The 16,956-nt window shown below is 41.9% G+C and overlaps 1 protein-coding gene across 21 annotated transcripts in view; it reads left to right on the top strand.

The window, feature by feature from the left end:
- The window catches only part of ENOX1 (ecto-NOX disulfide-thiol exchanger 1), a 562,199-nt gene that overhangs the window by 416,970 nt on the left and 128,273 nt on the right, over positions 1-16,956 (top strand). For 20 of the 21 annotated variants that reach the window (XM_075918965.1, XM_075918981.1, XM_075918972.1 and 17 more), the window contains one exon: positions 7,782-8,015. The exons of the other annotated variant lie outside the window; for it this stretch is intronic. In XM_075918965.1, the coding sequence (XP_075775080.1) occupies positions 7,782-8,015 (234 nt within the window). The remainder of the gene's footprint in view (positions 1-7,781; positions 8,016-16,956) is intronic. 21 annotated transcript variants of the gene reach the window in all.

Raw genomic sequence — 16,956 nt, 5'->3', positions numbered from 1 at the left:
CTATTGCTTCCTATTTTGCCAGTTTCTTTTGGATAATGTATTACAGTTATTATGGGACAGTTAGGAAAGTGAGCAAGGGTGGAGATTAAACTCCCTTTCCTCATTCTCTGAAGGGTTATTTTCAAGCTTCCATTCCTTTCTCCTTCCTGCCTCTCCCATTCATTCTTTGTTCCATCCTTGCCCCTCCTTTCTTCACTCTTTTTTTCACTGCTGCTTTTACAACTCTCCTCATTTCTCTCCCACCTCTGCTTTTTTCTGTTTTCCCTTCCTCTCTATCTCCATATTTTTTTCTCTCACCTTATCTTCTTCTTTCTTCTCACCTTTTGTACCTCTGGCCGAGATTTTTGTCTAGTGTCTTCAGCTACATTAAAGGAGGGACAGTGAGGGAGAGACAAAAAGGAAAAGGTGAGCATTGCTGCCATATTCAGCTAACTTGTGCTGTCAGCCTTGGTTTCCATGGAATTCTGCAGTACACTTGGGGCCTTGGCTGAATGGCAGTACTTCAGAGAAGATAGATCACGCACAAGAGGCAGGTGCTAATTGTACTGAATGACTCTATTTTTCTAACCAACCTTTATTGTGTTTTGAAACATAACGCATTTGGAAATGGTAGTAAAAAATACACAGTTAAAACAATTTCCCAAGCCTATAATGTGCAAAAGAAACCTACAAATAATGATATAATTAATTATAACCTCAGCATACTTGTTATATGGGGGGAAACCATGCCTGTAGTAGCGGTGAGTCAGTCTATCTAACCTATTTTATCTGTCTATCCAATTCAATCTCATCTGTCTAGGTATTTATCCCATGTTTAGTTCCATAGTGCCTTATGCAATTATAAAATCCATTAGGCAGTCTAATAGCTAGTTCTTTCCTTTCTAACTCCAAATGGGTGTTTGGGGGGTTGGGAGGAGGCATTTTGTTGGGTTTCAATTGCAGGACTGTTAAATTGGAGCAGCATGCCTTCTGCTCTGAAGGCTGTGCAGGTCACTGCCATTCTGATCTATTATGGAAGTGAATTCCAAACAGGCATGACCAGCTGATGAGAAAGCTCTACCCTCATATGTTTTTCCTCGTGATTGGGATGCTAAGCAGCCATGGACACAAAGAATGGGACAGTGTCTTCGGTTGCCAAGTTCCAGGCTTGTGGAGGGACTTTCAAAGACTGTGGCCAAAACCTTGAATGTGAATTATATCTGCTAATATGTCCCAGTGGGAGATTCTGCCCAGTGTTGAGTACCCAGGCAATGTACAATGTCATTTTTAAGCTCTCACTGGATGCTCATGCCCCTAGGCCCTCTCTTTTGAACATTGGAGTCCAGGTGTGTCTTACTATATTCAGGGCATTCACTGGCCAGCTCCCTTCTTAGTAACACCTAATTCACAAAAGGTAAGTCTTGAAGCGTGTACTAGATATGTAATATGGAAAGTCTGGCTTTTATTTTTACAGCATAGTAATTGATTTTTCCTGGTGCTACTCTTTTAAAGTTAGGCTCCTGTCGAGTGAACAAAATCCCTTGTTCTTTCTGTCTGTGTGTGAGAAACAGATTTAAAATGACACATAGCACATACAGTTACTGCAAGCCGCTGTTCCCAGCACCTAGGGGGGATGAGGTTGTGTGAATGAAATTCATTGCCCTTCCAGGAGGAGGTCTGAGAAAGGTGTAGGGTGTACTATTATCTGTTCCAATACCTTTGGAACAATATTAAGAGCATAAAATAACAGAAGATGGCAGGTGTTCAGACTTCTCTACAACTCACAGAGACCATACTGACTGATTTTCAGGGGGATCTCTGCATTCAGTCTCTCATGCACACACACCACCCAGGTGTGTGGCTGGGCATGACCGTCCACTACCTGAGTTTTTTATGTCAATCCAGGTACTGCTGAGGTCATTATATTGTCCCTATAATCCACTGAAGTGCCTAGATTGACTCATCCTAAGGAGGGTTGCTGTGGCATTTTGAAACAGAGGGACTAGTTCTGACATTATGACGTGGATGCTTTCTTTGACTGGTTGCCCAGTGGGCAGCTGGAGTGGCCAAACGTTCAATCTGATGTTGAAGTCTCATAAGGGTAGCCCTGTTAGTCTGTAACTTTAAAAACAGCGAGTAGTTCAAGGGGCACCTTGGCCCTGGTCTACACTAGGGCTTTATTTTGAAATAACCCCTTAGGTCAAATTAATAAGTGGAGTATCCACACTACCAAACCCGTTATTTCAAAATAACAGGCGGCTTATTTTGAAATCTGTACTCCTGTATTTCCTCGAGGAATAATGCTAATTTTGAAATAGTTATTTCAAAATAGTGTTAGTGTAGATGCCCCGGTGTTGCTATTTCAAAAAAAACTATTATAAAATAGCGAGTATAATGCACACTTTTTTTCCTGTTTTTTTAGACTCAAAACTGGGGTGCACATTAACCATATGAGCAATTTTTTAAAGTTTTAAACTCTCCATCCCCTCCACACAGAAATTTTCCCGCTGCAGCGCAGCATGGGAGCTACCGCCCTGCCAGGCTCCCAGACAAAGCAAGGAGCTGACGGTGCCGCCAGGCTGCAGCGCTCTGGTTCGCTGCCTGCCCAGTGCCCCTTCAGGCTACGCCTGGGGATTCCCGGGGGTCCCTGTGGCAGGTGCAAGCTCGGCGCCGTGCGTGGGCAGCTGTCCGCTGCTCGTGCGTTTCCCAGGTGAGCCTGCATGTAGGAGCGGCACGTCCCTCCCTCCCACTCTCCTGCAGCCTAGGGCCACCTCTGGGAAGCAGGCGAGGATGGGTTTGGTGCTGGTGGATTGGCTCCTGGCTCCTGGCACAGCAGGGCAGGCCATGTTGCCACCCACAGCACCCAGGCAGCTGTCCGGGAGGGCGAGGGGCAAGTTTCAAACTCCGCCACCGGCTCCTCGGGCTAAGTGCACGTTTCCCTGTAATTTCAGATCTGGTTTAAGGATAATCAAATGTTGTGTTCCAGTTTAGTAGAGACCAAGACATTCTGGATTTCAGAAACAGGTTACTTCCCGTTCTCCTGTACCATTGGGTGTGCATTGTACATAGGAGTTCAGTTTTTTTCATTATGCTAAGATTCTAAAGTCAGGGTGCGCATTATACATACGTGTGCATTATACTCGCGATTTTACGGTACTCCCAAGAGTAATTCACACTAATTATTCTCAAGTGCTTCATAGGGCTCTAAGTCGTGGTAGTGTTTCCTTATTAATGGAACCATGCCTCAGACGAATTTTGAGGATTCCCCACAGTGAGGACATGCTATTTTGATTTTGTTATTTCAGAAGTTATTAAATTAATTGTAGTTCTTTTGAAATAGTTTCCTAGGGTAGACATGCCCTTAGAGACTAACTGAAACCTGATTTTTAGTCATTCATGAATAGCCTGATGTTACTTTGAAAGTTTCCGGTTCTAGAGCACTCAAAACAGGCTGCTCTAAAGAGGTCTTTTGAAAATTCTTTTGCCAAGGACACCAACTCTAGTATCGAAACACAGACATTCTTGGCTCCTTGTGCTATGCTCTAATGGTGCCTTCTTCTCTGTACCTTTCTTTCTATCTGCTCCAAAAAGAAAGGGTTGTTCTGATAAAATTCAGATTCTCTATTGCACACTTTGGGTTTTTGTTGGATAAAGGTGCAACAGCCTTCATACCAGCTCTGCCACTTTGCTCCTTTGTTGTTGTGAGTGGGCAGAGTTTGGACATATGTAAGAATCTTACTCACTGAAAGGCTCAAAGAGCAAGACTCTTACACATTTCAATACGCTGCTCGTAACAACAGAAGAGACAAGCAGGGCAGCAGGAGAGCATCTACAAGGTCATACAGTGTGAAAAACACAGTGCAGCTGGGAGATCTAATTTTAGGCTCCTTACTCTGGGCATTTTGACAGTGTCCCTCAAACACGACTGATAAGGTTCTTTGCGTTTACAAAATCAGTTAAGAAATACATGTTGTGAATCAAGTGATTTGTGTGGTATGTATCATGAGTTCAGAGCTATTTGTACCACAGATGTCCTCTCTTGCCTCTCTGAGTGCTCCCCTGGCTGGTAGGAGGCCTTATACTTCTACCTCTCTGAGGTAAAATCACACCTTTCTTCCACTCTCGGACCAAGGCCTGGGCTACAGCACCGTGGGTGTCCTTACTCCCCACAGGTCTGAGTGGCTCTTCCTTTCAAAATCTTGTGTCCAGTTGTGAATAGAGTGATGCCAAATGGTTTTCTTAAACTATTGCTTTATCTGTGGGGAAATGGCAAAGAATAGGTGAAGAGTGTAAAACAATAACATTTTGAACACACTTAGCATTCCTAAAAGCTTAGGAAAACCTATCTTACCCCAGAGTCCTAGCCTTTGGGATCTATGCATGTCAGCATGTTCTCCAGTAGCCTCTCTCTTTCCTGCAGGGGCAGATGACCGTTTTGCGGGGCCCCGGGCAGCATAATTCCGCGGGGCCCCCCCTTTGCCACGGCGCATGCGCGGGGCTTTCTGAAGCGCGGGGCCTGGGGCGGCCTCCCCGTTCTCCCTGCCCTATATCCGCCCCTGCTTCCCTGTCCTTGCGAGCTGCTCTTTGTTTCACTTTTCCTGTGGTTGCAAGCTTCAGCCCCTCTCCCCTTTGCCAAGCTAGACTCTTGAGCTTATCTGGTGTTAGAGGTAAAACTGCAAAGCCAATAATACCTTCTTTGTCTTCAAGGCATCTGAAGTCATTATCCTCTTTTCTGCACATGTGCAATCAACCTGTGTTTTAACTAAGCCCTTTTATCCATACAATATCTCCCCTAACAACATTAGAGGTGCACAGAGTGTGTCACAGCATTCACCCCTCCCCTTTCAAAGCCCAGGTTTGCCCTTCCCATTACAAAGCCCCAAGACTCCATTGGAGCCCTGTGGTATCCACGAGAGAAAGGATCAGACCTGCTCCAGGTACAGGCAGGCAGTGGCTGCTGTTCAAGTTTATGGGAAGAAAAACAGCGTCTGCCTTTCCATGGACTCTACATGCGAGTGTCTGTCATTGGGTCTTCACAAATGCATCTCTACAGATGAATAGAGTGACTTACTTTAGGGCCAGGCTAACCAGGCCCCAGCGTTTGCTGGGATGTTTGCTCCAGAACACCACCTCCATAGCAATGCTTCCCAAACGTTCCCCTCTGGTCTATAGCAGACCTGACAAGAAATGCAACATAGTCCCCATGTCCCCTTGTGATATCCAGCCCATGTCACAGGCGGCTCACAGAAATCCCAGAGCCTCTACCCCATAGAAACAGTGTGGTCCAGTTTACCATAAATCACCTCTCCTGTAGAATGCACAGCACTAGTGCACACTTAAAGTAAAACAAAAGAAGGCTTATTTAAGAAAAAAATTAAGATTCCACAAGAAACAAGAGCGAGTGATGGAAATAATACAAGACAAAATAACAAAGGTGAACTAGGGGCTATCCTTAGTAGTAGTTACTTTCCTAATCTAATACTTTGGGGAGTAGGTTTTTTTATCCAAAGTACAGTCTTTTGCAAAGCTGATTGACTTCACAGGAACCACAGTGCAATCTTTCATGAAGCAGCCCTGCGCGACAAGATGCCTCCTTACAGCTCCCATGTTGGGATGAAATAAACCATATCAGTCTTTTGTCTTTATTCAAAGATAGGGTGGTCTCCTGTCTGTTGCAATGTTCCTTTTTCCCTTCAAGTTGTCTTTGATAGTTTTCCATTGGCTCGTCTAAGATGAGGCAAGGGTAGACATTGCATAATTGAGCAGCCAGGGAGAGGTGACAACTCCCCCACCACATAGAATTGGCCATCACCAAGACATAAGATCACCCAGTGACTCACTTTCACTCCAAAACCCCAAGGGCAAAATTTTCAGTAAAGTCCAATTATTCCATAAATATTACCCAGGCACACATCCCTCACAATGATCATAAGTATCAGTAAGTTATAAGCTTTCAGAAGAGACCTCCTATGCTATCTTTCATAGACAGATACCATGATGATGATGTGTTAGGGGCAGTGCTGCCTGTAAGCTGGGCACTTATATTATGTCTAGACTGCATCCCTCTGTCGGCAAAGGGATGCAGATTAGGCAGGTCAACATTGCAAATAAAGCGGGGATTTAAATATCCTGTGCTTAATTTGCATAAAAATGGCCACTGTTTTTGCCGACTCAGCACTTTGTCAGAAAAAAGCCGCCGTCTAGAGGGGGATCTGTCGAGAAAGAAAGCCTTTTTTGACAGATCGCTTATGCCTCCTGCCTCTAGACTGCCGCTTTTTGCTGACAAAGTGCTGAGCTGGGAAAAATGATGGCCATTTTTATGCAAATTAAGCTCAGGATATTTAAATCCCTGCTTCATTTGCAATATCAATCTGCCTAATCTGCATCCCTCTGCAGAGCTGGGGTTTTTTGTTTCTATTGCTGGTGCACTTTATCACATGCCTTGGTTCACATAGAACAAATTTTTCTGCACACAGATGGAAAAGATTGGAGGGAACATTGTTTGGAGTTGAGAGTTTGTCAGATCTGAGAAAGGAGCTGCTTTTTAAAGAACAGTGAACTCTTTGCCCATTGTCACCAATGGACATCTGTACAGTATCCCAAGGAGTCTTAGCAAAATATGACTTATGCTAACAGCTCAGCATGTGCTGTTTGGCAGTATTGTCTTGGTGAATTGCCTTAGTTCAGCACTCAGAGATTCCAATGAAAATCAGGGCCCTATTGTATGGCCACTATATTACTGTTAGTTTTAGCAGGCGCAGTATTGACCTAGCTATGAATATATAAGACATTACTGATGGGACATAACAAGCACCTTTAATATATTGTCTACAATGAGATTGCTTCTTCTGATAAACCAGAGTACTCTATTACAACCATTTTCAGACAAAATATTGAGTATAAAAGCATTTCTTCTTAGACTGAATTTGATCATCTCTTTATATCTGCTCCCATGCTGTTCACATATTATGTTTGTGACTATGAAAGGTCAAAACCTGAGATCCAGCTTCAATGCAGAGTGTGATGCATTACCCCTGGTGCTAGCAATTTCTATAACAGAATCTATTTATTTATGTCTGACTGGAATTTTCAAGGATTTCAATCTCTTCTCCCAGTCTTCTGGAGCAGAACTAAGCATGATCCAAACACTCCCAGGATTAGGTGAGGTTCACAATCCAAACCTGGTCCAGCTGCACAATTTTGCAAATTATTTTTATGCTTAAAAAGCTTTGGAACCTCAAACTGGAGAACATCCAAAATTTGGGGATGTTCTAAACCCAGATCCAATTTTTGCATGTTAGCCTATCCCTGAAGCTCATATAGGATACGTCTGCACAGCAACATTATTTCGAAATAACTTAGTCTGTGTCTACACCACAGGCAATTATTTTGAAATAATGTCGAAATACTGTCAAGTTGGAGGACCTCATTGTACAAGGAGTAAGGGAAGTCGGAGGAAGAGTACTCTATTTCGAAATAGTGCTGTGTAGATGCTCCCAATTTCAAAATAAGCTATTTTGAAAAAAGCTACACAATTGACATAACTCAATTTGCATATCTTATTTCGAATTAAGTCCTGCTGTGTAGTCGCACCCCAACTGTGATGATCCATGCTTTAGAAGTGTGTAAGGCTGGATGCATAAGTGGATGTATGTGTAAATGACCATGAAAAGTTTGATATGAGATATGAGAGAGGAGTTGAAGGTGGGTAGGTAAAAGCAAATGAACTTTTGAAATTTTTCCCTCACTACCTAAAAATATAATCAAATAAAAACTGCATCAGTTCTGCTTGTTGCTTTCAGGTTACCGCATGAGATTAGGATCTAGCACAGACAAAAAGGATTCAGGTCGCCTTCATGTTGATTTTGCTCAGGCAAGAGATGACTTTTATGAATGGGAATGCAAACAAAGAATGCTGGCCAGAGAAGAGCGTCATAGGCGCAAAATGGAAGAAGACAGGCTTCGACCTCCCTCTCCTCCGGCAATAATGCATTATTCTGAACACGAAGCTACTTTGCTGGCTGAAAAATTGAAAGGTAATGGACTTTTTTTTCCCCCACTGTATTATAGTCTAAAAGCAGAAGCCACCCAGATGTAAGAACACTGATAAAGCCAATCCCATCATAATAGTGCTACTGATTTCTCTCTAATCTGCTCTTTTATTTGACTTCTTCCTTCATCCCTTTGCTGCCGGTGTTGCCACCATTATAATATGCACATCCCTTTCAATGCGTGTCTCTCTGGCATTTTTATTTTAACAATGTAATTTAAATGTTCAGAAGACTTTTTAATGTTTTTTTTCTGCTTGGATACATCAAGGTATATAGTACATGAGTAGGAAAAACAACCTAAACATATAAGATGCATCTTGGACAAGGGGAGTCTTTGATGTGACATAATTATCCATCCTGGAGAAGGCTTTCATAATGTCACAACTCTTATATACACTATTCGTATGTACGGACCGGTTCTGCAGGCCTTATTCATGTTGAGTTGCACTGTGCTTATACTGGACTCAACTACTGAACTACTCGTATGAGTATACTGATCTGTGTAAGTTCTTAGACTGCTGTCATCACTGGAGCATTTCAGTAGTTAGTTAAGTGCTGTGGCTGATATCTGTCACGTGTAGTTCTTTCTTGTGTCCTCTCCCCAGGAGAAGACTAGTGTGTTCAGTCTAGTTCTTATCTTTATAGGGTTTTTGTTTGTGTGTGTGCATGGGGGGAAGAGGAGACAGCATCTGTGGGCCCCTGGCAAGGTAGGGGTAGGGCTCTGCACTCCAGGAAAGGGCGGAGCCTCAGGCAGAAGGGGCAGGGCTGGGACAGCCAGCCCTCAGCACTGCCCAGACTGCAGCATAGGACCCACCTCCCGCCCTCAGAGCCGTGCCTACTTCTCTGGCTACTGCTGTTGCCGTAGTAGCAGCAGGGGTGTTTGAGAGCTACAGGCTGCTTTCAGTCACACACACACACACTTGATTGTGCTGAGTAAGTACTAGTCATGGTAAGACTTGAAGACTTGGACCCACGATAATTAATTAACATGTGAATCATCAACAAGATATAAAAATATAAAAGCAAATGGCTCCTCTCCCCTCTCAGTTTCTTTTTCATTAGGCTTCTAGCAGCTGGGCTTGGCATACTTTCCCCAGAGCAAGGCCAAAAATGTTACCTCTGCTGTGTGCCAACTCACAAGAAAATATGATTCTCGCCATTGTTTTGGAATTGCAACTGTACAGATTAGACTTGGAATATCTTGCTGACAACACACTGGCGTACTTTGCTAAGGACAAAACATGCCTTTGGAAAGCAGGAGAAGTGTATTGCACAGTGTGGTCCTGCATCATTGGGGCATGTAGCAGAGGTGCACCCTACTGTCCCTATGAGCACAGTGCTAGCCACCCAGACCTGTGTCACATGCAAATCTAATTCATGTCTAGAATGAAATGCGGATAACTAGGAAATCACAGTGGTAAAAAATCACACATGCAAAACAAAGTCAGGCAATGTAAAGAATAAGGCTCCAACAGCATTGTTAAGCTCAATAACCTGTGGGCTAGATGATGTCTGTCCTGCATAAGTGTGGGTGGGTGGAGATGAGCTCACAAATCTTTCCTCCTTCCATGTCTATGCTGGTGCTCTTCTGTGCTGAAGAAGTACTGAACTGCACCAACCAGGTTTGATTTGTGGGTAAAGTGTGTTTGGTTTTATCATTATACTGAAGATGCTGACGTCCATGCTCACTCACTTATCCAGTACCCAAAAGGGCAGAGGAACAGAAAGCTTAAGTAGTCCATTAGAGTGAGTAACTGGGACAAATAATATGTTGACAAATACTTCCCTGTGACTTCTTAAAAACAGAGGAATGACTCAACACAAGAGAAACATCATCTACCCCTTCTAGAGACCATAGATGCATCACTACAGCCTCACAATCTATGGATGGTATTGAAGACATCTGGCAGATATTTTAAAAATCAACATGGATGTTTATCTTCATCTAGCTCTAAAAGCTGAGCTAGACCAATGCAACTACTGTAGTTTCTGTAAGTTATACAGACTGGGATCAAGGTTTACTGGAGCCAAAGAAATTGTAGGTTTGAGATGTTACCAGATTTGCTTTGCCACCAAAGTCTCAACAATTTTTCCCAAAAAAGGGAAGTTCAGAATTAGTCTGTTGTTAGGAAGACTGTCCTCCTGGAAAGATGGACTGTTAAGCAGAGATCTCACAATTGTTTCTGTCAGGACAGCTGTTACCATGCCCTCTCAAAGTAAGTCACTCTCCCCATGAATAATGAACCCAGTGCTTCTACACTAACCTTCATCACTCAAGGGAACCTCACTGAAGAACACTGGCTAACATTCCAGCAAAGAAGCTTAGCATCTGCCCTCCCTTCCAAAGATACTGCTCTGCAGCCACAGAGGCAGGCAGTTGAGTCTGGAACCAAGCATTATTTTATCATCAAAGTACCCAGATTCACCAGGCCACCCTCAGACCAGAATAGTTTTGCTATTTAGGTATTTATAGATTCTATGATAGGGGTTACAAAATCTTTCCTAATCTTATGCACAATTGCATCAAAAAATCATTGTACCTTGTCATAAAAGCTCTGCTTCCAGTATTCCAAACATCTTCCACACATTTCATTTGTTGCAGTTTTTCTGGTATACCTATGAGGAAGAAGTAAAAAAGTTACTGTGTGACTGGCTGAAGACAAATGTTCACTGTAAAATCCTATCCGGCAACTGATAGAGTGGGCTGTTGGCTAATTAGTATTCTGCCTTTGTGCCATCTTGAAGTTCATTAGTTCCATTAGCCTCTGAAGTTGGACAGTTAAAAGAGATCAGATGTGGCAATGGTCAGTACTCCATGGCCAGGGTACGAATCACACACACACACACACACACACACACACACACACACACACACGGTCAGTACTCCATGGCCAGGGTACGAATCTCACACACACACACACACACACACACTCTCTCTCTCTCTCTCTCTCTCTCAAAACTCTGTTTGAACATGTGGTCCAGAAGTTTGCCAGATGCAAAATTTGTCAGAAATCAAATCAAATACTCCCCTGATAAAATGGATTTTAATGGGGTAGGCCTTCACCCATCAATGGACTGAAAATGTCTGAGTAAAGGAAAACAAAGAGAATTCCCCTATAAGATCTTTACCAACCAAAAAGCACTATCAGCACGGACATCAGTCAGCATCAGTGACTCTTTCACTGCCACAGATCACAGTTCATGGTACAATGGGCTTTTCTGTACGTTAGCATGAGTCCCTTCTGGAACTCACATGCAAGAGAGACTGTCAACTGGTACTAGTTTTGGAATGGCATTTAAGGCCAGATGCAAATATCAGGCTTGGTTATGTCATCCTGTATTCAGTTATGGTTGTCTGGAACTTTATTAGCCATATAGACAGTATATATGGTCTTGCAGTATGGACCAACAAGCATGATTCCAATTATCTAAAGCCCACATTTCTGAGAGAAAACAGCAGGTAAAACCAGTGGATCACAATTGAACATTGCAACCCATGCTTACTAAACTTAAAACTTGATATTATCATTCCTTGACTTCTGCCAACCACAAACAAAAGTCTCCGAGATCTAAGGGACTCAAGTTTTTTAATGGTCCATTTCCTCAAGCTTCTGGATCCTTATCACATGGTTATTCATCTCTCTTGCCAACCTAAGGAATATGAGCAAAATTCTTTTTAAGAGATCTAATGGTTAGAAAAAAGTTATATTTCTTTCTTTCTTTCTTTCTTTCTTTCTTTCTTTCTTTCTTTCTTTCTTTCTTTCTTTCTTTCTTTCTTTCTTTCTTTCTTTCTTTCTTTCTTTCTTTCTTTCTTTCTTTCTTTCTTACCATGAGATTAGAGATGATAATCTTGCAACGGCCAGTGTATTCTCATAAACACAAATTGCTGCTGCTCATGTTAAAGATCTAGCCTGCAATGGGAAAAGTTATCTCTTCCCCTGCTGTGCAATATGTTTAAAACATCAGAATTGCCATATGGAACAGACCAATGGTCCGTCTCATCTTCTATCCTGTTTCTGACAGTGGCCAATGACAGATGCTTCTGAGAGAAAGCATAAAACCTCATGTAACTGAAAATTCAATTTTTCCCTATAAACAACTTCCTGATGCACTGCTGCTTGGCAGACATGCAAGGTAATCAAAATATTTGCTTGCTACATTTTCAAACAGAAGCCAGAATTGCTGTTAAAGAAACCAATAGGTAAAAAGGTCTTCCCAAAATGCTCAAGGTGCTCTTCAGAGTATGACTAAGAGGTTCTCTTTGAGCTGTTTTCAGATATAACCACTAGTTTCACCAGCACTGTTTCACCATTTCAAGATTAAAACTGCCTTCAATTCAAGATGCTTCCCCTATCTGGTTAGTTAGTACTATGATGAGATTTCAAAGATTACTGTTTTAACCAACTCCTTTTTGTTTGCTTGGGTCTTTGCTGAAAATCAGAGCCTTTCTGCTTTGCTATAAGAAGCACAAAACAGCTGCAAACACTTTGCCATTTCCATTATGCACTCTTTTGAAGACAATATCCAGATTTGTAGTCTAGTCCTGTCACTACTGAGTGTTTGTCCTTTGCTTTATCTATTCTTATAGCGTCTGAAACAAGTAAAATGTTTCATATGCAAATATATAGGGTCAGCTTGTTCTCTACACTATCCCCCCCCTTTTTTCCTGACTCCAACAATGCAAAGGGACCATAAACCTAGTGTAATTTACTCCCACTTCAAAGTCCCTTTAGGCTACATCTACATTGCAGTGCTATTTTGGGATACCGGAAGTACAGTATCCCAAAATAGCTATTCCGTGTCTTTTGAGCATGTCTGTTATTTCTAAATATAACGGGCTCGCTATTCCCACATCCCTGTAAACCTCATTCCACAAGGAATAAGGGACATCTTGGAATAGTGATTTATTTAGAAATAAATGCTGTGTAGCTTCAATAAATTGCATAGCTCAGTGTTTCTCAAACTGTGCTCCGCGTAGCCTCAGGGTTCCGCGAGACATCTTCAGGGGCTCCGCGAGGCTGACAAACTGGAAACATCGATAGGTACAACACACACAATCAGTTTACTGCTGGGGCTCCACATAAGTACAACACCCACAATCAGTGGACCTCTGGGGCTCCGCATAAATTTTTAAGAACCGCTGGCGTAGCTTATTTCGAGCTACTGGTGTGATGCAGACACACCCTTACAATGACACAGCAATGGTCAGAAGTGCTAATACAAATCAAATTCAGGCTTTTGGACTTTACACGTGGCTTGAGTCAGGGCTGCTGAATCTACTCTTTGGTTTTCTGTGCTTACTCTTCCATGGGCAGTATGATGGACATATCCCACTTTGTGTCATATTTTGAGAGGCTAAAGTGGCACTACTGAGCTCAAGCTATACTCACAGTTTTTAATGCCAAGCTCCTGTCATGTCACTACAGTGCCAGGGGGATTCTACTAAATTGATAAGCGGATGAAATAGTTAGCAATCTCAATACTAAAAGTGACATCTTTAGGTTGTAGAGTTAACCTATTTTGATGAAAAGGGGCAGCATCTAGATGGCTCAGCAAAAGCAGAGAAGTGAGAGGGGACAATGTTTGACATTTTCTAGAAATGTCCTGTATCAATTAATATTGATCCCTTTGGAATAAACATAATGTCTAAAAAATATGTTTTTTAAAATAAAGTTTAAATTATTCAGAAACTCATATATCTACTGAGGGAGAGATTCAATAAAGAGCTCACTATGGGTATGTCTGCACTACTATCCTAGTTCGAACTAGGGTGGTAATGTAGGCAACCGGAGTTGCAAATGAAGCCCGGGATTTGAATTTCCCGGGCTTCATTTGCATAAAGCCGGGCGCCGCCATTTTTAATTGTCCGCTAGTGCGGACTCCGTGCCGCGCAGCTACACGCGGCACGGACTAGGTAGTTCGGACTAGGCTTCCTAGTCCGAACTACTGTTACCGTGAAACGAGGAGTAACGGTAGTTCGGACTAGGAAGCCTAGTCCGAACTACCTAGTCCGTGCCATGTGTAGCCGCGTGGCACGGAGTCCGCACTAGCAGACATTTAAAAATGGCGGCGCCCGGCTTTTATGCAAATGAAGCCCGGGAAATTCAAATCCCGGGCTTCATTTGCAACTCCGGTTGCCTACATTACCACCCTAGTTCAAACCAGGGTTGTAGTGTAGACATACCCTATGATACAGTTCAGCCAATGACTATCTCTCTTTGCATGCTAGAACAGACAATGTTGTTCAGTGACACACTTTTAGAGATCCCCGAATCCTGGAAATTCCACTCCCTACTTTGTTCTCTCTACAAAACTCCTGCTAGCAGATGAAGGCTAGGCATTTTTATTTCCACAACATGTGTTATATTAACTTGCTTTGATCAGAAGGGGTTTCAGAGTTTCCTCTCTCTAAACGCTAATGTTGCTCTCAGCATATCTATCTGTCTGGTCATCTTTCACCATGCCATCTAAGTGGTGACATCTAGCATTTGACACATTTCCAATATCTTAAGGTTGTACTGTAGATTCTGAGCTCAGAACTCAAACTTTCTGCTTCTGGAATACTAAGATTGGTTGCTTATGCTTTTCCTGCAATGCTCTACCTTGTTAGTGCTAATATACAGAGATACTTCTTGTTCTGGTGACAAGTTCATTTGCATCCTTGTTTTTCCTTTAGACCATTGATCACAGTCTGAGTCAACATGGATAGAGCCCATGTATACTACAATAATAACCTAAAGTATTTATTGTGTTGGTAATATCTCTCACAAAGATCAAGAGTACACTAAAGGAGAAGGTCGAATTAATATATGCAACTCCAGTTATGCTAACTATGTAGCTGTCATTGATGTATCTTAATTTGAGTTTCCCCGCCTTCCCTATTTCAGGAGTTCGACAGGAGCAAGTGCTCCTGTCTGCTTCCCTTATTCTTTGTAGGAGCAGAAGTACCAGAGCCGACATGAGCACCCTCTGAGTTTGAATTAGTGGGTTTTTACTAGCATTGGTCTTTCTCATAGTGAAGAAATTGCTTAAGGAACCCAACTTCAAACTGTTAGTCAGAATCCTGTCTGGTGTACGTTGCTCGTTTCCAAGACCAATATGGGTATGTCTACACTGCAACACTATTTCGGGATACTGGAAATCTTTGAGGGCACTGTTTAGGGATCCTGCATCTTCAGAGCAAGCCCTTAATTTCGGGCTCACTATTCCAACGTCATGTAAACCTCATTCTATGAGGATTAAGGGACGTTTCAGAATATCACTTTATTTTGAAATTTGGCACTGTGTAGACAGCGCCAAATGACGAAATAAGCTATTTTGAAGTAGCATTGAAATAAGATACACATGTTGCGTAGCTCAAATTGTGTATCTTATTTTGAGTTATGGTGCAGTGTAGATGCACCTTATGTGACAAGATTTGTGATTTGAACAAGAGTGAAAGCAATGGCAAGATTACTGGAATGAATTGAGCATCAAAGTGCTGACACTGATAGACAAAAAGACAGGGAATGTACGCTCATCCATGTGTCTGAGATATGATGAAATCATTTACTGACATTTTCAACCCCCTTTCTGAGACACACTTACATACCCTAGATAGCCCTTTCTGAGACACACTTACTTCACTAGATAGCAGGCCACATCTTTGCTGAAATTTGGTAACAAGTTGGCAGATAGTTAAAGAAAACATGCCTTTTCTCATTGGAATGTGACTGTAGAACAAAATCCATCCTGAGGAGGATTTGGGGATATTCTACATGTTTTAGTAAGAACAACAGAAAATTATGTCTTCAGTGTGTTATGAAAATAAACTCAGGAGGAGGGATAGCTCAGTTGTTTGAGCATTGGCCTGTTAAACCCAGAGTTGTGAGCTCAGTGTTTGAGGGCACTGTTTAGGGATCTAGGACAAATCTGTCAGGGATAGTACTTGGTCCTGCCGTGAGGCCAGGGACTGCACTCAATGATCTCTCAAGGTCCCTTCCAGTTCTATGAGATAGGTATATCTCCATATTAAAAAAAATGTGGCTACCATGCCTGCTTGTTTATTTTACTTCTTTCTCCCGATCTATATCTTTTAGATTTTGAAATATTAGCACTTCATAGGTACTACTAGAAATAAATATTATTACTAATCAATCTCCCCAATCAAATGTCTTGTTGCTACATAAAAACATATATATTTCCAAGATATTTGGAAATTTTCCTGCATGCATATGACTCTACATGCAATTTTGTGCTCACAACAATAAAGTCCCAGTTAATGAACAGCTCAGTATGTTGACTTTCTTTCTTTATGTGTATGCTGCTCTGACATGTGAATTGGAAAAAATCATTTTAGTCTCCATGAATATTACAGTAGAGCTTTGAACACCATGTGTTTCCTAATGCATGCTCATCTGTATTTAACAGTATCATTTTCACAAATCACTTATTGCAAATAGGCCATTTTAAAATAATGTGAGTGTCTTATTTGCTGCAGGTAGTCAAACAGTCCTATCATCTAATGAAGGCATCTCACCAAATCTCCTTTAAAGCATTGTAAAGAAAAGAACATAAACATCTGAAAGGCATGAACACTATTTATTATTTGTCTCCCTTTAAAATGTGGTGTCTTGTTCTGAGCCCAGCAAAGTAATTCACCTGCTTTTCCATTTAAAAAAATATAATTTGCAAAATTCAGAGGCTGCATCTGTGCCAGGTACTGTATTATCCCCTGAAGAGAGAACAGATTGGAAATTTAAATAAATAGATGGCAGTTAAGGTAGCATAAACTAACTGGGGATTCGTCTTCTGCAAGATTCGGGTAACATCAAGCTTGTCAATCTCAGCCCTTGCACATACTTAGAAGTATAAACAATATTTAATTGCTTGCAAAATAGGACATTTCTCTGAGAAGAAATCTGCTCTGTTTTCATTATAACTCCAA

The sequence above is a fragment of the Pelodiscus sinensis genome, chromosome 1 (genome assembly GCF_049634645.1).
Source record: "Pelodiscus sinensis isolate JC-2024 chromosome 1, ASM4963464v1, whole genome shotgun sequence".
NCBI classification, from domain to species: Eukaryota; Metazoa; Chordata; order Testudines; family Trionychidae; genus Pelodiscus; species Pelodiscus sinensis.
This window is presented reverse-complemented; position numbering and strand designations above follow the sequence as displayed.